Here is a 21,704-nt window from a genome sequence, read left to right as displayed (position 1 = left end):
TACACTCAGTTCACTGCTGTCAATCTTTTGGTATACATACCTACACTCATTTTTCCATGTGTTATTATTGTACATAGCCCCACCCATAAGTTCAGACATATTGTCTTATATAACCTTTATATTATACTTAAATATGTTATAATGTTATCATTAAATATGGCAGTGGCATTATCATTTTAGAATGGACTATATAAAATCCCGTCATGAGTGCACAATAATTTACTAACCAGTCCCTTATACGGTGCACATTTAGAGTGTTTTCAAGTTTTTACTATTTTAAATAATGCTATGATGCAACCTATTATGGTTTCCTTGGGTTATGTGCCCAGAAGTGGAAGTGGAATTGATGTGTCATGGGTTACGTTTAATACATTTCTGAAACTTTTTTTTTTTTTTGCGGTTCACGGGCCTCTCACCGTTGTGACCTCTCCCGCTGTGGAGCACAGGCTCCGGACGCGCAGGCTCAGCGGCCATGGCTCACAGGACCAGCCGCTCCGCGGCGTGTGGGATCTTCCCGGACCGGGGCTCGAACCCGCGTCTCCTTCATCAGCAGGCAGACTCTCAACCACTGTGCCACCAGGGAAGCCCTTTCTGAAACTTTCGAACCAGTTTCTCTTGGTGCTTGTTAAATAGTAAGTAGTTGCTCACATTTTGCAGAAGCAAAAAGCAACCTTTTCAGTTTCAGCCTGATTAGAAAAAATTTGGATTTTTATATTATATACAGATAAGCTCACAACCATATGTTATTAGACATAAAAATCAATTTCCAGGATTTGTTTTTTTTTCCCTTTTGGAATATTGGACTTTTATATACCATTTTACAGTTTTACTTGTGTGAGGCCAAAAAAAAAAAAAAGTGAAAGAGGAAAAAAGAAAAAATTACCTCTACCCAAGAACTCTTCAAGAAGTAGACCGATTTTCCTTCCCTCCCTGAAAATTCTATCTTACAAAGTGGTAGATACCTTTCCTGCTGGTCTTTCCTTTGGATCTAGTTATATAAGAGAGATCAGGACCACCTTCAGACTAGGCAGGAGGGCCCCCCACCTTGGTCTCTGGAGCAGAGGGCCCCCCTCTTGTCTTCCTCTGGCTGTGTCCCTCCTCCTGCCTGGTAATCTATGTGCCAGGGAGATGTGCCCACCTAGATGTCGTGTTTCCTTCTTCCCCCGCCCTTTTATACCATACTCTGGCTAACATGACTTTGGAATTAGATGCTTAAAAGGCCCAGGTCCGCTTCCAGGGCGTTTAAAGACTTTTCCGAGGTCCATCCTCCTGACTGTAGACTGTGTTGTTGTGCGAGGGGCACTGACAGAGCTTGGATGTGCTGGCTGGGGTCACCGCTTATACGTGAGGAGGCTGTTCAAGGTGTGGGGTGAGTATAGAACATGAAGGGGCACCACCTCAGTGTATACTGTTGCCCTTAGTCCTGCAAAGCTTAGTCGTGGGCTTGAAGGAGAACCTGCTCCACGGTGCTTTGTGATTACAGAGATTTCTTTATGCTGTAACGGGATCTGGGCAGAGAGAGAGAGCCTTCCAGGCTGAGCATAAGTCATGTTTAGGACCTGGAGGGAAGGAAGAATATAGCATATTTGATTCCATTGTTTCAATGTTTCATACATGCAGAAGGTTGAGAAATGAAACTTGGAGAAGCAGAGAGAAAATGAACGAAGAAAGGCCTTTCATGGACTTTGTCCTTAGGCTAATTTGAAGCTGTTGCAGGGTTTTGAGCAGGGATGACATAATGAGAACTGGCTGCAGTGTTGTGGATGTGCACAGGAGCAGAAGCAGGATGCCAGTTAGGTTGTTGGTAGTCATTCAGGCCGCAGAAGATGGTGATTGAAATAGGGCAGTGGCCATGAGGATGGAGGTAGGATACTTGCCTACTATGTAGGACTATGCTTTGGACCAATTCAAGTAGGATAATGTTATGAAAATTATTTTGGAAAGCTTACAGGGGTCTGCAAATGTTGTTAGTGTTTTTATTAGTAACGATAATGATATTGTAGATAAAGGTTATGTTCCAGCAAATCTCATTTCTAGGGTAAGCAGATGTGAAAATTAGCTGAAATGAGAGGGGTAAGGGTCCTCATGTGAGGTGTAACATCCACGAGGGCACCTTTGGGGGAGCAGGGAGGTGGCTGCTAGTTTGGGGGAGGTGATTCAGTTGGAAGGACAGTGGTGCTGGGCTGGGGTTTCAGCGTGGATATATGTTTAACTCTTTTTTAGATTCTAGTCTCATGTAGGTCATTCCAGAGTATTGAGTCGAGTTCCTGTGCTATACAGTAGGTTCTTATTAGTTATGTATTTTATGTATAGTAGTGTGTACATGTCAATCCCAATCTCCCAGTTTATCCCTCCCCCTCTTTCCGTCTTGGTAATCATAAGTTTGTTTTCTATATCTGTGACTCTATTTCTGTTTTGTAAATAGGTTCATTTGTACCACCTTTTAGATTCCACATATAAGCAATATCATATGATATTTGTCTTCCTCTGTATGACTTCACTCAGTATGACAATCTCTAGGTCCATCCATGTTGCTGCAAGTGGCATTATTTTGTTCTTTTTTATGGCTGAGTAATATTCCATTGTATATATGTACCACATCTTCTTTATCCATTCCTCCATCGATGGACATTTAGGTTGCTTCCATGTCCTTAAAAAACCAAAAATAAAACTACCATATGCTCCAGGAATCCCACTGTTGGGCTTATATCCGGAGAAAACCGTAATTCGGAAAGATACATGTACACCAGTGTTCACTGCAGCACTATTTATTTACAATAGCCAGGACGTGGAAGAAACCTAAATGTCCATTGACCTGGGCACTTCTATTCCTCTGAAAACGTAAGCCCCACGAGAGCAGGGACTTGGCTGCTTGATTTCCTGTGGTATCCCCAGCATCTACACAGTGGCATGGGGAAGATGTGCCAGGAATGTGTATCGCGGGACAAAATGAATTGAGTACTTATAAGGCCTTGTTTACAGAGACAGACATAGAACTCAGGTTTGAAACATGAATGTTTTCAAAATAATTTCTTAAAAGCAATCGTGTCTGCAAATGCAGAGAAGAGAATGTGTCATAAATAGATGTGATACATATTGCTTTACTTAGCCTTAGGTTCCCATGGTAACTAACTTCATGTTCCATTTATAAAAGAAAAATTAGAATATAAATGTTTCTGCACAGTGCTGTGTGCTCATGTAGTTGATAATGTAGGCTAAGAAAGTTTTTTATTATGTCTCATGTGTATCTGCACTGAGTATTCTCCTGTTTCTGACCTTCCCACGTAGTAGGATGTGTGCCCTCATCCATTGGAATAGGAGTTGGAATATTTGTGCCGAGCACTACAGTTTCACGTTCTCCCTTCTTCCTTCCTGCTGTCTCGCTCTCTCAAATAAGGGTGCCACACACTGTGCTGAGCACTTAAATTTGAGGGCGTTGCTCCCAGAGGAGTTGCAGTCTCATCAAATACAGTGTTGACAAATGCTCTTGTCAACATTTCACATAAAAATACTCAAAGAGAAGGAGACTTATATGAAGAAAAATGAATTCTGTTTGCTTTTTTTGGTCCCTTCCCTCTGTGTATGTTCTCTTAGGTATCAGCACTATTTCTTCTTCTACCTCTACTGCTTTTGACTCTGTAACCTCGAATTTGTGCTCATCTATTGGATCATTATAATTAACTGTGGTCAACTCTTAATTGACTGCAGAGGATAGGCAGGGAGCATCAGGGAACTGATTTTCTCGTGAAGGGTCACTGATGTGAACACATCTCATCCTACTGAAGACCAGGCAGCTTTGTTGGTTTGTTTGTTCTTTCGTTAGTTCACTCACCTATCTATCCTTCCATCTTAGGCTAATGTATTTCACTGCATATCTTCAGGCATATTATCTTCAGGCTTGGCCTCACCGTTTATCACACCCTATTAAACTAGCTAGTAATGAGGGAGCTGGTACGCGCTAGAGTAGTTATAAACCCCACCTGTTTTTCAGGGCGTTCGCCTCAAAGCCCTTTCAGGTGGTTCGAGATTACAGAAATTTCCTCTGACTCTGAAATCATGATATAATGAGATTACATCATGCACATTTTACCGTTTTTCTAGAAAAATGGTCCCTAAAATGCAAGCCATTTGATTGCTAAGAAATGGGTATCTGACTGATAAGGGCTTAAGTTTACTGGGAAGTGGTACACATTTTACTTCACGGTAGAGTTGAGGGATTTTTGTGGCTAAGTTTCACCAGATAGTTTTTACGTGCACACTGTCTTGTGATGCCACTGTTCCACTTTGGTTCCGCAGTCTTGATGCTTTCTTATAAAATTATGTAGGGTGTGTGTGTGTCCGTGTCTGTCCTGTCTGCTCCATCAAAATCATAAGCTTATTGAGTTCAGGGACTATATGCTATATTTATTTTAAATCTGTCCCATAGCATTTAAGCCATAGTACTTATTTAATAACTAAGTGTCATGTAGTAAAGAATGATATATATTAATTTTAATATATAAAAATGATATATATTGATACAGGTGTAAATCATGACAGATGATATATGTTAATGTCAATATGTAAAGTATATGTGTATTGTCGAGATAATGTCAAGACATATATATACATATATGCATATTATTTTTATATGTGAGATTTATTTGAAACATTGTCTAATCTATGTGTAGTTAAACTATAGCAACTGTCATCATAATTGGGAGATGATACCCCAGGTTTTCCTTGAGCACTGTGAGGCTTTTAATAAAATGACTTTTGTGTTAGGGGGTGTCAGAGAAAACCAGAGCTGGTCGGTAGTTAAAATGGTAAAAACAGATTTTATTCAGGAACTATTGCAGTAGGGGAATATTACTCAGCCATAAAAATTGAAATTGAACTGGGCTCAATTTCAAATATAGCATGAACAAGTGGGGATTTATAGTCAGGGAGCAGGGTGAGGGTCGGTGGATGAAAATTACTAAGAGGAAACATCAGGGGTGAGGGGGGATTCTAGCTAAACTGAGTTGACAGGATTCTTGATAAAACTGGGTGACGCAGAGATGAACACACAAGCCTAGAGGTCAAGGCTTCATTGGGAAGAGAGTTCAGAGGAGCCTGACTAAAGATGGGTCAAGGAGAAAGTCTTTTGTAGGGGGTCCTGTGGGCATCTAATATTTATCTGGGTGTATCCGACATTTTCTGTTTAGGTGTAAGATAACACAGTTTGAGAGTTTGTGGTTATACTTGAGTTGTGAGTGAGTGAGTGAGTGTATGTGTGTGTGTGTGTGTGTGTGTATGATCATGATTTATATTGAGGGTAATCTTCCCTTAAGTGTTTGCTGATGTCTACTGGAAAGAAAAAAAAGAAGCAGAGCGTGAGAGTTGTGACTTAAGTTTTGTTTGAGGCAAAATGAGGACTATAGCCTGGGAGACAGCCTCTCAGAGAGCTCTGAGGAACTGCTCCAAAGAGGTAAGAGGAGAGGGCAATGTGTATGTGATTTTGATGAAGGGGCAGCGTCCAGTCAGGCACACATTTTGGCAGAAGGTTGCTGCCGGTCCCGAGGAGAGGATATCTCCGTTAGTGATTTTAGTGCTTTTCCAGATAAGAGAAGATGGAAGAAATTGGGCCCATAAAATCTTCTTCTGAAAATGTCTAACTATCTGAAGGCCTCTTCTGCCAGTTTTTTGCCAGAGCACAGAAAGCCTCGTTCCTGATCTCCACCCTGCGCGCCTTTCAAGGTGTCTTGAAGGTCAGCGAAGGCAGTGGCTGGTGACTCTGTTCTTGCAGATAGTGAGCCACAATTTTTTTTTTTTTTACATCTTTATTGGAGTATAATTGCTTTACAATGGTGTGTTAGTTTCTGCTTTATAACAAAGTGAATCAGTTATACATATGTTCCCATATCTTTTCCCTCTTGCGTCTCCCTCCCTCCCACCCTCCCCATCCCACCCCTCCAGGCGGTCACAAATGACAGAGCTGATCTCCCTGTGCTATGCGGCTGCCTCCCACCAGCCACCTACTCTATGTTTGGTAGTGTATATATGTCTATGCCTCTCTCTTGCTCTGTCACAGCTTACCCTTCCCCCTCCGCATATCCTCAAGTCCATTCCCTAGTAGGTCTGTGTCTTTATTCCTGTCTTACCCCTAGGTTCTTCATGACATTTTTTTTTCTTAAATTCCAACTATTTGTGTTAGCATACGGTATTTGTCTTTCTCTTTCTGACTTACTTCATCTGTATGACCTGAGCCACAAGTTTTCATCCACACTGATCAGGTGTATTTCTTTTTGGCTCTTTCTTTCCTTGGTTCCCACATGTTTACAATGGAAGGTTTTCAGGGAATCCTATCATTTTGTTATTTGGGGCAGTGTTTTCCTTCCCCAGTGTTTTGTGATTTGTAGACATGTCTAAATAACTGACATCTCCTGAGTCGGGTCAGGCCAAGCCCTTCCTCCGGTTTATAATTTGGAGACTGTGGCTTGTCAGCGGATGTTCTGTTGTTTAGAGTGTGCTCTGACTCACATCATTAGGTTTGGTGATAAAATGTCAGGAGCCCTGTAATGTTGGAAAAATTGTCAGGAAAAATGGTGAAACATGTTGAAATAGGCAGAAAAGATGACTGGCTGTCCTGTTTAGAGCACCTTGCTGAATGATCAGTTTTGGTAGGGACCTGCATCTTTCTCTGTCTTTGAACTATTTTACAACACTGTGAGCTGTAGGAAATTGATAGTAATACAAATGATTCTTGTCCATAGAAATGAAAATGAATTTTATACTTTGGAATGCAATTGATTGTTGCCGTCAGGATATTTCCCAGTTCTGCATCTCTTAGTTAATTCATTTCACTTTCCTGATTGCCTGTTTATGTGTATTCTTTGAATTCTCCTTTGAACTGATGGCTAACTGCCAGATTGACTTGTTAGTTAATGACGTAAATAAAATCTTTGACATGTATTAATGTTATACTTGTGTTAGAAACTTTTTACCTTTTCTTTTTAATTGCTCTTTGACATCCAGAAAATTCCCATTTCCAAGGGATCAGTTTAGCTCAATGTTTTCTTGGGTCTGTGGCCAGAGTTATGGGGTGTTATCTATAAATATGAAAGTGTATGTGCTATAGTTCTCTTTATTCAGTACCTTGAATACCATTCAGAATATTTTAGGGGCATATATTGTATCTTTAGTGATTTTACTGCGTCACACTATTTCTTAAATCTCTGCTATGGGTTTAAGGGTTGACTTCAGAAATAGATGAAAAAAAATGGTTACTGGCCCAGATGAAATAGCCTATTAAATAATTAAAAAAATAAAACCCGTCTGGCAGGGGCTACAGTCTAAATTCCTGACCCAAGTGATGCCCTCTGCATGAAGTACGTTTGCATTTCAGTGTTTTTAAATTATAAATAAACACATTATAGCTTCCTGCTGGGGTCCTAAGAATTTTGTAACTTGATAGCTGTGGCTCTTCAGATTTCAAGCGTATTCTGGAGGAGGCAGGTAGAATAAAGAACCATAGGAAAATTAACTGGCATATGACATCTACCACTGCAGCCAGAGAACACAACATTCTTTTTCCATGTACTTACTGCTGTTGTCATCTCATAACTGGCAGCCTGAACAACACAGAGGCAGTGGTGGCGGAGAGTTTTCTTGAGCTTACCTATTTTATTCAGAGGCCTTTCTTCATTTGAAATTCATGCCAGAATTCTCAGCATCATTATTTTGCAAGGATGATAACAAATCACCTGAATTTTACATACGGGGACCAGGATCTCAGTGGGATATGGAAATAGGGAAGTCTTCTTTTTTTTTTTTTTTGCGCTACGCGGGCCTCTCACTGCTGTGGCCTCTCCAGTTGCAGAGCACAGGCTCCGGACGCGCAGGCTCAGCGGCCATGGCTCACGGGCCCAGCCGCTCCTGCGGCATGTGGGATCTTCCCGGACCGGGACACGAACCCATGTCCCCTGCATCGGCAGGCGGTCTCTCAACCACTGCGCCACCAGGGAAGCCCAGGAAAGTCTTCTTAATGCAGATAACTGGGAACAAGAGGAACAAGAAAACCATCATGCAACTGCATGCCTGGCCTAGGCTCTTCTGCACTAGGAGATCGTGGTAGGCCAAATACTATCCCACCCCCCACCCCCCGCAAAAGATACCTGTGTCGTAATCCCTGGAACCCGTGAGTATGACCAAAAAAAGGCTTTGAAGATGTGAAGAAGAATCTTGAGGTGGGGGGTTTTCTGGATGGGTCCTAAATACAATCACAAGGGGGAGGAGAAAGAAGGCAGTGTGACCACAGAGGCAGAGAATGGCAGCAGCCACCAGAAACTGGAAGAGGCATGGAGTGGATTCTCCCCAGAGCTCCTGGAGGGAGCGCAGCTTGGTTGACGTCTTGATTTTGGCCCAGTGATAAAGATTTTGAACTTTTTGCCTCCAGCACGGTGAAAGGATGAAGTTCTGTTGTCTTAAGTGGCTACGTGTGTGGTAATTCGTTGCAGCATCCATAGAAAACTAATACAGAAAGAGGGGAATCAAATGGTTTCCGCTTACCTGTGCACTCTCGTATTCTGTTTGAACGTGAAACATCCTTATGATTTACTGTTAGACTTCTGTAACCGTCAGGATTTTATATTTAAAACTTTGAGCACTCCTTCTCTTTTAAAACAGTAACCTACTTTAAGCACAATGGTGTTGTATAAACTGAAGACACTGGTCAGTAAACAAAAGGCTTGACTTCTGCTCTCAGCTATGCTGCTTACTACCTGGGTATCTCTGAGTAAATCGCTTATCCATTCTGAGTATCATTTGAACAATGGGAATCATATTACCTGTTTTTCCTAATCCACGTGAATTATTATGAGTATTTAATGATATAAATACATGTGGAAAATAATGCTCAACTGTTAATTATGCTCCCTCAACCTATAGCAAAGTCATCATGAGCAATTTGGGCCATAAATCACTGAACCCATGAAACATTTTTCTCCCTTAGATTAGATGCTAGAAGTCGAATTTGGGGTTCCAGTTTTTGAACAAGTTCAAGATCTGGGTACATATTGACTGTTTCTCTCCAGAAAGCCTGCCCACTTTATCCTCTCATTGGAAGCACACAAGTGCTCATTTTACTGCACTGTTACCTCAGGGAGTTTTAAAAAAAATATATTTTAAATGTCGTGGCAACTTGATGAAAATCATTATTTGTATTTCTTTGGCAAGGTTCAACTTTTTTTTATATTCTTCTTGGCCATTTGTATTGTTCTTTAATGAATTGCTTGTGTTCTTTGACCATTCTTCCAACAGTTATTTGTCCTTCTCCTTACCGATCTTTAGAAACCCAGTATTCTTTTTATTTCACATTTTTAATTTTTAAAATTGTGGTGAAATATACACAACATCAAATTTAGCATCTTAATCATTTTAAGTGTCCCATTCAGTGGCACTGAGTACATTCATATTGTTGTACAGCCATCACCACCCTTCACTTCCAGAACTCGGAAACCCAGCATTCTTAAGTTAGTTAACCTTTGCTGTGTGTTTCTTCACCAGTTTGTTTTGTTGTTTACCTTTTACTTTTGCTTATGATGACTTTTGGTGTACAGTGTTTAACATTTGTATGTTGTCAAATTTAGTGACCTTTGTTATGTTTTCCTCCCTCCCTCCCTCTCCTCTTTTCTTACTTCCCTTCCTCCCTTTTCCCCCTCCTTCCTCCCATCTTTCCCTCTGGAAAGCCTTTCCCATTTGGCAGATTTTATTGATTTTTTTTTTACATATGTAGGTTTGCCCTCAGTTGGCAGTAAAACATATTTGAAATCTAGACTCTTGTCAAATAACTTAATCTTAAATCGTCTGTTACCAAACTTTGTAAAAAAAAAAAATTTGACAGGACAAAATACTCTTCAGAGATGATTGCCTGAAGTATACACTGAATCTTAATTCTGGGGAGAGTCCTAATGCAGCATAAGGCCTTTGCTTCCAGCCCGGTAATTACACCTTCTCTAACTCTCAGTCCCTTCTCATTTATCATGAGTGTGTGCAGAAGTTGAAGCAGGGGAAACAGAGACTCAGGTTGTTTGCGCCTTATCCTGTTACCGCTACTAGCTCCTTCCTCTGTATCATCCTCGGTACCCACATTGCCCTTAAGAAGGATAATCATTCTACCACTAATAAGTGCTAACCCAGTGTAGCTTAACATGCCTAACATTTTACAGACATTATCTCAATTAACTGCCACAAGAGCCATACAAGATAGGAAATACTATTATTGTAATTTTACCAATGAAAAACATGGTTGCTTTGAGAGGCGAAGTGGCTTGTCCAGTATAGCACATTGATTGTATGTGGAGGAATGAGATGTCAGTTCAAACTCAGACCTGATTCCAGAACCAACCTTTTTTTTTTTTTTTTTTTCCTTCGGTACGCGGGCCTCTCACTGTTGTGGCCTCTCCCGTTGCGGAGCAACAGGCTCCGGACGCGCAGGCTCAGCGGCCATGGCTCACGGGCACAGCCGCTCCGCGGCATGTGGGATCTTCCCGGACCGGGGCATGAACCCGTGTCCCCTGCATCGGCAGGCGGACTCTCAACCACTGCGCCACCAGGGAAGCCCCAGAACCAGCCTTTTAACTGGTATTCTTTCCATGTATACACACACACACACATCACATACACACACACATATATATACACACAAACTTCCCCACCTGGTTTCCTGATGCTTATGTGGCAATATTTCCATTCACTCCTGTCATTGATACAGTAAAGGAGGCAAACAGAGTAGATTAAGCAGACTAGCAACTTCTAAGATACTGAACTGAAATATTTTGGAGTAGATTTATAACTTCTCTTATTCTTGAAACGTCTAATGACATTTTGTCCTCGTTCCTCTCAGCTCAAGCATCTCACGGGTGTAATGTGCTCTGAGCAGGGGAGGTCAAGTGAAGATAGAGGCCAGAGACAAGTGGGTTGGTCTTATTTGGCGATTGTAGTAAATGGTCTGTGTTACAGTCTGTGATTGAAGGCAGCTTGCTGTGGTGGGGGAGATTGAGCCTGGGAGAGCTGCTTTAAAAACTGGTAGTCTTTTAGTTAGTATTTGGATGATTAATCATTCTACTTTCTGTTAAATTTTAAACAGAGTGAGAAATTAGGTCAATGGGAACAGTTCTCCTATTTCTTTCTTTGAAAAATTTGGGACAGTGACAGCCTTCAATTTCCTAGGGTTATTTTGCTTTTGTATTCATATCTATCAATTATTTAGAGCTTAAGAAGCCTGCAAAAAATAGGGACTGTGTGCTGTTGCCTTTTGGGGTGGGTGAGAGTACAGTTCGCTGGTCACCCCGTGAGCGCCTGACTGTCGTGGCCCTTGTCAGATCCTCAGCGCCTACTCAGTGCCTGGCATGATACATTTTTGATCAAAGTACTGCTTGGTATGGATGGAGTGGGGGAAGAATAAGGATCAAGCAGAGAGAACAGTTTGCAGCCAGGCTTCCAGGCAGGTTTGGGGATGATTGAGAAAGCGCAGTTGTCCCATTAAAATTGGCTCTAACAAAGGCTTGTGTTTGTGATTATTTGCAGGAAGATTACCACTTTGAATATACAGAATGTGATAGCAGTGGCTCCAGATGGAGAGTTGCCATTCCGAATTCTGCAGTGGACTGCTCTGGCCTGCCTGACCCAGTGAGAGGCAAAGAATGCAGTACGTTTTGACTTTTTGACCACTTGTTTTCCTGATTAAACCATAAACCCTTCATACGAGCCCGAGAAGTTCCTTGTAGTGCATATATAAAAGACCTTTGAGAAAAAGAACATTGATCTAGCAGAGCAAAAGCATCCTTTCTCAACACTCAGCGCCCTTACGTCTGGTCTGTAACGAGACACAGGCAATATTAAAGGGTGTTATTTTTATTTATTTGTTAAAAAAAATCTGGTTTACTGTCTTACTTGAAATTCTAAAGGGCAGAGTGGCAGAATTTCTATTTAATAGATTTCTTTTCTTCTTTACATTTTAAGAGACTTTTCAAACATTTTTGATACACGTAGTAACGTTTGGTACGTGTAATATTGTTAAACACGTTACATAAAATGTAGCATCTTAATCATTTTTAAGTGTACAGTTCAGTGGCATTAAGTACAGTCACATTGCTGTGCTTTCATCACCAGCACACATACACACGCTTTCATCCGGCAATGGATTTCTTTTTTTTCTTTTTCTTGCCATAGAAATATTATAATTTGACTTTATAGTGTAACGTACAGAGAGTAGAGAATTGATGACTGTCACATTCAACAGCTTGTCTTTTAGCAATTAAGCAAGTTTGAAGTGCAACATTTTGAATTAACAGAAATATGTCATGAAATTTATTTTCATTTATAAAGTCTACTTTTTAAAATCCTTGAATTTGGTGAGTCACAGGTTCCTGCAGTGAAGTCATCTTGGGGTGTCCTAGAGTTCAAAGCTGGAATAAGACAGAGAGATTATTTTGGTTTTCCTACAGCCTTCCAAATGTTATTCCTAAAAGCTGAGTTCTTTTGTTCCCAACTGAAAGAGCAGATAAGCAAATTAATTAAACGGGAAGCTAATTCCTTCCTCTTCATAGAGAAACTGTATCTCTGTTACCAGCTGGAGGAGTTTTAGCATAGGTGTGGGTTTACTGATAAAAGAGAGACGGGAAGACGGCAAGTCTTAGGAGGAAAATCAAGGAAGAAAGCCATCATTTCTTGGTGAATGATATTAAATGAATACAGAGAGAACCTAAGAACCCAGGTAACCAGAGAAAGACTTGGGTCTAGCAAGAACCTTAAGAGGATAGTGGGGTCAGTGGATATGAAGATGATCCAAGGCTGGGGTATATGTGACCACCTGTGCAGAAAGAGGACCAGCTCTCAGTGAGGGAGGATTGCAGTTAAAAGGGAAGCAGCCTGAGTATTGCCTGTGGAATTAGCTCATTGCAAAATTGCTTCTGTCATCCTCCTAGAAAATCCGTATATCATTTATCTATATTTACCTTTTACTTGTGGGCTTATTCCTTGGTTCCTTGTAAACAGCCCTATTGAGGTGGAGTGTGTAACCATTTTGAATACTACCCTGTATCTAAGTGGTGTGCTGCTGTTGGCTGGCACTGGCTTTTGAGAACTCATTGTGCCTTTGAAATGGGCCATGGTGGAGTATTTACACCATGGGAATTGGCAAACACTACAAATCAGGTGCCTCTTGAGAGCCGGTTGTTCAACACTTACCAGGACACTAGTGATTAAATTTATCGGCCAAGGGTTTAAAAATCTGTTTCAGAACTGATGCTTCAATACAAATTATTTCTATTTGAATGTTGCCAGGGATGTTTTTGCTCATTATTTACTATGATCTTCCACAGATAATGTTATGAATTTGACATGCCAGCTTGAACTGCTCTAAGAACTTGGTCTAGTAAACTCACTATTAGTTGTTTGTCACTTTAAATGATGACAGTACTTACTTTAAAAATGATACCCGGAAATGATACTACTTATGTGATGGCTGGGGCATTTTTTGTCTTGGTAGTTTGTCTGAAATCTGAACTTACACGTACTTTTGTGCCGTATACTTATATCAGCTCTGGGAGTTATTTGTCTGACCTCTGATTGTGACTTTTTTTTGTATGGTAGAGGCAAGTTATTTTGAAACTCACTGCTGAAGGCAGTTATGATAATAAGTGACTATTCCTTCAGTGGCTTAGATTTTCTACTGCTAGTAATAGCTACCATTTCTCATATACAGATTACATGCTAAACATCGTGCTTGGAGCTTTGCATCATTTTCTGTTGTATCCTCACAACAACCATCTCAGATAGCTAGTCTTAGTATTTCCACTTTACTGATGAGAAAACTCAGACTTAAAGTGGTGAAATAAGTTACTGCAGGTCGGGTCATATAGCCAGGACATGGCAGATCTGAGGTTCAAGTACAGACATGTTTGATTCCAGAGCCTGTCTCTTACCCACTGAGTTAGATTACCACTTGAAGATGACAGCCTGGAGGAGCTTCCAGGACCCCGTTGGGGTGGGGATGGTGTGGCCCAGCAGTTGGGCCACAAAAAAGAAAAGAAAAACGCGGAACGCGGCAGCTTCAAGTAAGTGAAAAATATTTAGGGCGATGGTTGTGTGAGACGTAATTTCCCCAGATCCTAGTGTCTCTCAGTGAAGCAAAACCCAGAATGTGTCCTCGGTGGAAGTTCCTGTAGAGTCTTCAAAATGTAATTAGCTAGATCTCTCCCCCTTCCTCAGAAAGAAGCAGTAGAGGAGGCCTTTCCTTAGGAAAGGGATTATGAGAATGTTTATGTAGCACCTGTGCATTTTTTTAAATAGAATTGATGGGCAAGCTATATTATATCTTTATTTCTTTAAAAATCTTGTAAAATCTGGCTACAAGGCTCTAAGTGAAGTTAGTGGGAAGTCAGGTATCAGTTTTTGCTGTGGCGGATCCCTGGACTGTATGTGAGCTTGAGGCTTGCTGCCCTCAGGAAGTGGGATGGAGAGACCTCTGGTTATTAACTGACACAGCGTCTCATTGTCCTGCTGTCCCCCTGCTCTGGAAACCTCAGTGTCTTAGGCAGTGCTGCCGTGGGCCACTGAAATGACTTCATCTCGCTCCTTCTCTCTGCTGGCTCCAGGCTTAGCTCCAGGGAACTTTGCTGCTTCTTCCAAGCCCTGGTGCTGAGTCTCGTGTCCGTGGGCATCACTCAGGCACAGCTTGCAGGTAGCATGTCATTCCTGAACACAGCACTCATTGCCTCCTCCCAGAATGAGGGGATATAACCCCTGTTCTTACTCCATCCCTTCTCCACTGCTGCGTCACTTCCTTTTTGCATGAGAGTTTAAAAAATCTTCCCTTGGCTCTCTGGGTGTCCTCTTGACTTTCTTAGATTGTCAAAAACAATAGTCATTTTGGAATGGTTGCCTGGATGGGGTACCTTCTCTCTCTCCTTCTTCTCTCTCTTGTCTCTTCTGTCACCAACCACACAGGGGAAAAGGGACTTGCTGTTTCAAACCAAACCTTAGAAATAAAAGCCTGGCTACTAGGAGTGAGGAGAGAATTCCTTTACCTATTGCCTTACCTATTTTCAGAGAAGTCTAGAACACCGAAGGGAAATAAACATAAGTTATCTCTTCCTTTGGGGAATGTGTATCTTCTATCGCTCACTCCTTCCCGTATTTCTCGGCCCATGACTGCAACCTTAACACATCATTTTCTAACTGGGGATGACTATTTAAGATATTTGTAATCCCATTTGGTATGTTAGCATCAAGTTATAGTATTGTGGGCATTGTTTAATCTTGTACTTTAGTATTTATATAAACTAATATTTGGTTCTTAGATTAAGAAATGCTGTATACAGATTAGAAGGAAAACCCTTGACTACAATTGTTTTCCTTTTTCCATTGTGTCTCTCTGATCTCTTGTCATAACCTACATTTCATGGGCCTGAAGGAGTAAGCAGAGGTGACAGTTTGAGTCAACATCTTTTGATTCTAGTTTGGAGTTGAAAGAGAGAAAGGATTCTCATGGAAAGAGAGTTGGCTTTAGCTTCCTGGGTGGGATGTTTAAAAATCCAGTTTTGGGGGGATCATAGCTCTTTGAAAGTAGGCTCTTCCGCAGAATTCAATACCTAGTCTGTTTCAGTTGTGTAGTGTTGTTATTGTTAGGGCAGCCAGTGCATCTGGGCAAATCGAGTACGTTGATATTGAATGGTGATGGTGTATCATGCTGGAAGTCTGTTCTGTGGAATACTCATCCCAAGAAGTATTGCATGTAAACAAAAAAAGCATGTTGAGGTTTTCTGTCATGAAATCCCAATACTTTTAAAAAATGGTGACTGCTGTATCCCCTTGATGGAGGGATGCAGTCCACATGTTCATAATAAAGCCTCTGAGAAACATGGTAATTATGTCTAGAATATTTACTGTGTGTTAACTGCATTCTGTTTTACCCAGAGTTTCCCAAGTATGTTTGATTATAGAACTCTTTTATCCGATGTGTAGTTGCACCCTTTTGCTAATTTCTGCATATAACGTTTTTGGAGGAACACAGATTTAAATACACGTGGCAGGCTAATTTAGTCAATTTTTATACGTTGTTACTTGTGCTATGATTTAACTAATTTCATACAATTTCTTTGCTTCGTAAGTCTCAGTGGGAGCATTACCGCATGGGTGTCCAGTCCCAGGCCTCCCACAGTTTGTGGTCAGGTATGATATACACCTCAGATGAAACCCCAGCTCTGCAACAGACTTGTATGTTTTGAGCAAAATATTTAGTCCACAGGTATTTATTGAGTTTTAATTCGTTCACTAAACATTTGTTGAGTATTTCCTAAATTCTTTTTTTTTTTTTTTTTTTTTTTGCGGTACGCGGGCCTCTCACTGTTGTGGCCTCTCCCGTTGCGGAGCGCAGGCTCAGCGGCCATGGCTCACGGGCCCAGCCGCTCCGCGGCATGTGGGATCTTCCCAGACCGGGGCACGAACCCGTGTCCCCTGCGTCGGCAGGCAGACTCTCAACTACTGCGCCACCAGGGAAGCCCGTATTTCCTAAATTCTTGATGATAGGGATCCAAAAATAAATGAACAAGAGATTCCTGTTTTTTCCAGGACTTTTTATTCTAGTAACGGAGCCCGTGGGTAATAAATTATTTCGAGTATAGGGGCAAAGTGCAAGATAGATACAAATACCTAAGGTGATCTTGCTGGGGAGGGAGGAGTCAAGAGGACCTCACAGTGAAGCAGGTGTGAGTTTGAAATGCAGACTGAATCACCTTGGAAAGTTATCTGACCCCTGGCAGGTTGATGTGAAGAACTGCGCCCTGACTGCAAGTTGAGACAGGGATTAAATGCCATACTTTACGGGCCGTTACGTGTTAATTTTCTGAGGATCTCTGAGGCGAACCCTGAAGGAAGGTGTTCACGCACTCGATGAAGCAGAGTGGCATTTGAGGCAGAGGAAACGCGGGCAGAGGTGCAGCTTAGAGGCAGCACTGGGTTTTCCTGGGGGCTATGGGAGGTCTGTGTGGATGGCACTCGGAGAATGTGAGCAGGGACAGAGATTCTGACAAATCTCATAGGCTCGGTGTGTTACACCAAGGACTTTAACCTGGAGACGTCTCTTCGCAGGTGTTTGAGGGCCTTAAATGGAATGATAAATATAATCTATAGTGCCTGGAGTCATAATTATATAATAATATAACTTAGTGAAAATAACAATAAAATGTATAATAGCCAATCTTTACTTGCTGTATGTCAGGCACAGCTGTAAATGCTTTACAGGTATTCAGTCAAACCCAGTCATCCCAACGACCTTGTGAAGGAGGCACTGGGATACCTCCCACAGGTAGGTCAAAGGCAGAACCGGGATTTGAAACCGAGCAGTCTGCCTCCTGGGTCCGTGTTCTTAACCCCTACGGTGTCGCGCCTCTTTGGACAGGACTACAGTGTTCGTTGAGCAAGTTGTTAGGCCCCTTCTTGAGGCATTGTGGTCACCTTACATTTACCTCTTGATAGAAATATGATGCAAATCTCCTATAGGTAAGTGGAGTTTTTAAAAGACGGCATCTAAAGGCTCCGATATATTGCTTGGGGGTTTATTTTAATTGATTACTGACCTGCTTGTAGATTTTATTCTTAATTGTGTCTATCTTTATGAAAGGTAAGGGAATAACGTTCTGAATGTAAGGCACATTTGTAGTTATATCCTCAAATACAATGAGTTGCTTAGCGTTTAGTTTTTCTTTTTCTGTGTCTAGAAAACTGTAGACATGTCTAGAAAACATACATATAGTATGCGTTCATTATCTGACATGTATTAGAAAAATATCGGTATTTTTTCAACTACAGAAATTCTTAATTTAGAATAGAGTCCTGTTTCATTCTTCCCAAGAGGAGAGGAGCTGTCATCCTCTCCTGGATCCTAAGGCAGCTTCGAACACTGGGATGTTTGTTGATTGAATAACCCTGGTGCCATCACATTAGAGACTGCCTTTGGTGTTTCATTTCCACAGGTGAGACACGGAGATCTAATCAGATTAGTAAAACTTTATTCTACGTATGAAAGGACAGAAACATTTTGTCCTCAATAGGCTTAGTTTGGGATGTTGATGCATCAGATTCCAGGCGGGAAGAGGGTTGGAGTTAAATCCACTCAGCAACACGCGAGTGGTGGGTGAAAGGCAGCAACGCACGAGATTGTTACGATAACAGATCAGAAGCAGGCTTTCCATCAGTTGTGTTTGATGGGAGCTATGGTCGAGGGAACTTCTTTGAAAAAAGTGTTTTATGAGGAGATGAGAGAACTCAGTCCTCAAACCGGCAAAATCAAGGGTAGAGAAACTATCAGGAGGTACAGGGTGACTGACACTTTCTAAGGAAGAGGAAAAGTTCAGGAAGATAAGAATCAAAGTGTTGGGTCATAATTGGAAGTTGAGAAAACTGATTTCACAGATGCATTGCTCTGCCCCCTTTGGTGACCTCATCAAGTACTCTCAACATTTTCCCTCCCCTGACCTTCGCTGTTAGATTTTTTCCCCCCATAAACCTTGTGTCCTCCTGTGCTCGAAGAACTGGAATTTGTCTTCTTCCCCATCAAACACCGAAGTCAAGAAGCCACAATAAAACACACTTGTGGGTTTTTTTTTTAAAGATGGAATCTACCTTAGTTAGCTTTTGCTTGTAAAAACAGATGGGAAGTTTTAATCTAGGCTCCACTAATTTAATGGGGATTATAGCTGTGGTGTTACATGGATCAATTTTCTATGTAACACCAGGAGTTGGTGATGTTTTTTGGGGGGTGGGCAGGAGGGAGGGCAGGTATTCTGGCTGATCTGTCTTCTCTGCAAAGCGCAGTGACTGTCCTACCATCCTAGCTGTTAGGGTTCTGTGAGGACCCATTCCCTGGAAAGAATGTTAGACGTGAGAATTCATTTTCACAGATGGAGAGGCAGTCCTCTGACTGAATATTCTTTTCAGAGAATAGTGAATTAGAGAACACTGGCCAGAGTGGTTTGTATTAATGTACTGCTTTGTATGTCTCCTGTCTCCCTTTCATTTTTGTAAAATGAGAGGTGAACATTATTTTTTCTCCCTTCTCTGTCAAAGAATTTCCCAAATCTGAACTTACAAACATCTCTGTGGCCCCCATCTTCATCTCCAAGTCTTAATGGAAAGTTAAAGGTGGTTATTGGTAGCATCAGGCTTAAAGAATTCGGTTCTGATCATTTAACTGTGCCACTTCAGACTTTGCACAGCAGCTCGTGTGTTCACTCCCCGTGTGGCCAGGCAGCCCTGCTGGAACTAGAACTCACGTCTTTTGGCTTCTGGGGCAGAGGTATGCTTTTTGAATTCTATTCTTCTTTACTTCAGATACAAACAGTGGATTTTTCTTAGCTTAGCTATAATAAAATCTTTTGGCTCCATGGTACTGCAGGGAGTCTGTTTACTAGGTAGAGAGTCATAAGAGTCATGAGACTCATAGATAGTGAGTCTGCCTGTGGTGACTGTAGAAAACTTGAACTAAGATGCCCTAGGTCACACAGATGAGGAAACTTGGCATCCATATTGGGAGGGTTTGTACCAGGTGATCTCGAAAGTCCCTTTTGGTCATCCTGATAGGTTTAAGTGTTATTACATATCATAATTTATTCATTCTATGATCACGTCATGCCTCATATTCCATCACCTGTGAATTAGAGTGGAGTAGACCAATATAGCTCCTCAGTGATCATGAATATATACTCCTCATAGGAACACTGCAGTGTCTGCTGCTGTTAGAATTTGCAAAGTGTTACCTTCTGTTACTCTCCTCCAACCTTATCGTGAACATGGCAGACAGGTGATGGACTCACAATCAGCCTGCATTGCTGCCTTGTGGATTTTGACAAGAAAAACACACTTACGACAAATAAAATCTCAATGAAACAGAAGAAAGATTCCCTTCAGCCAAGGGGAAAATTGCCTTCAGTGAATAAGAACATCAGCAGGAAATGGCCTGTTTTTCTTTTTTAAAAAAGTTTTATTGAAGTAGAGCTGATGTACAGCGTCGTGCCAATCTCTGCTCTACAGCAAAGCAGCTCAGTTACACGTGTATATAATATGTGTATAATATGTGTATAATATGTGTGAATTTTTAAAATATTCTTCTCCATTATGGTTTACCACAGGATACTGAATATAGTTCCCCATGCTCTACATTAGGCCCTTGTTGTTTATCCATTCTAAATGTAATAGTTTGCATCTACCAACCCCAAACTCCCAGTCCATCGCTCTCCCTTCCCCCCACCCACCTTGGCAACCACAAGTCTGTTCTCCATGAGTCTGTTTCCGTTTTGTAGATTGGTTCATTTGTGCCTTATTTTAGATTCCACATATAAATGATATCACATGGTATTTGGCTTTCTCTCTCTGACTTACTTCACTTAGTATGATCATCTCTAGTTGCATCCATGTTGCTGCAAATGGCATTATTTTGTTCTTTTATATGGCTGAGTAGTATTCCATTTTATATATGTACCACATCTTCTTTATCCAGTCATCTGTCGATGGACATTTAGGTTGTTTCCATGTTTTGCCTATTGTGAACAGTGCTGCAATGAACATAAGGGTGTATGTATCTTTTTGAATAGTTTTGTCTGGGTATATTTCCAGGAGTGGGATTGCTGGATCATAAGAAATGACCTTTTTGTGTGTGTGTGTGTGTGGTATACGGGCCTCTCACTGCCGTGGCCTCTCCCGTTGTGGAGCACAGGCTTCGGATGCGCAGGCTCAGCGGCCATGGCCCACGGGCCCAGCTGCTCCGTGGCATGTGGGATCTTCCCGGACCGGGGCACGAATCCGTGTCCCCTGCATCGGCAGGCGGACTCTCAACCACTGCGCCACCAGGGAAGCCCAAGAAATAGCCTCTTTTAATGTACTGTTTTGGAGTCTTCCTGTCTCACTTTCATTTTTGTAAAATGAGAGAAATTATTTTTCTTCTTTAAGAATTTCGCAAATAAGAACTTAGAAAAGAAAATGTCTGAGCCTTCTCCTTGTCACTGGTACTGAGGGGGGAAGAGCAGCTGAGAGTCGCTAGATTGAAGCTGATGTTCACCTTCTTTTTAGATGCCATTTCTTACTTCCTTTTTGTTTCCTGTGGGAAGAATTATAAACCTGGCGGGCAGTTGAAGCTTTAATAATCTGATAATGATAATTGATTGGCTAAATGATTGATGAAGGTAAAATTTATCATTTTCGAGACCCACAATCTGTGCATTATTTTCCGTTTGTACTTTCCTTAATATTAGTAATAGTTGGAAGAGTGTTCTTCTTGTATAGTCAGTAATGACAATGCCTGCAGCTTTAACCTTGTTTTATTTATCTTATGTAAGTGAAATGAGACAATTGAAGAAAATAGACGTATTGGCTCATCTTAATTCTGGAATTGATTTAATTAATCATTTCCCCATAAATATATGTAACTATTTTTTATTTAGCTATTAACTTGGGTTAACAGATAACGATAGTTTTACAGTGAATTTATCTTAGTGAAATGTAAATTCAGTCTATTTTGAGGAAGATAAGTCTAGACTAGACTAGACTAGATGCTCCATGAGAGTAGGGACTATTTCCATCTTATTCACCAAAATACCCTTGGTGCCTGGTGTTTGCCTACTAACTACTAGATAAGAAATATCTGTTGAGTGACATAATATAGTGTGATTCCCATATACTTACCTGTA

The 21,704-nt window shown here is 41.3% G+C and overlaps 1 protein-coding gene across 2 annotated transcripts in view; it reads left to right on the top strand.

Annotated features, from left to right (window-relative positions):
• The window catches only part of ELAPOR2 (endosome-lysosome associated apoptosis and autophagy regulator family member 2), a 189,222-nt gene that overhangs the window by 85,452 nt on the left and 82,066 nt on the right, over nucleotides 1-21,704 (top strand). The window contains exons 1-2 of one of the 2 annotated variants that reach the window (XM_067746100.1): nucleotides 10,454-10,602; nucleotides 11,548-11,668. Coding sequence is in view for 1 of the 2 variants with exons in the window: in XM_067746099.1 (XP_067602200.1) it covers nucleotides 11,548-11,668 (121 nt within the window). In the remaining variant the exon portion in view is untranslated. Of the gene's footprint in view, nucleotides 1-10,453; nucleotides 10,603-11,547; nucleotides 11,669-21,704 lie in introns of those variants that run through there. The other variant, XM_067746099.1, reaches the window with a different exon arrangement.

Source organism: Pseudorca crassidens, chromosome 8, assembly GCF_039906515.1.
Source record: "Pseudorca crassidens isolate mPseCra1 chromosome 8, mPseCra1.hap1, whole genome shotgun sequence".
Lineage (NCBI taxonomy): Eukaryota > Metazoa > Chordata > Mammalia > Artiodactyla > Delphinidae > Pseudorca > Pseudorca crassidens.
Note: the sequence above shows the minus strand (reverse complement) of the source record. Positions and strands in the feature narration are given on the sequence as shown.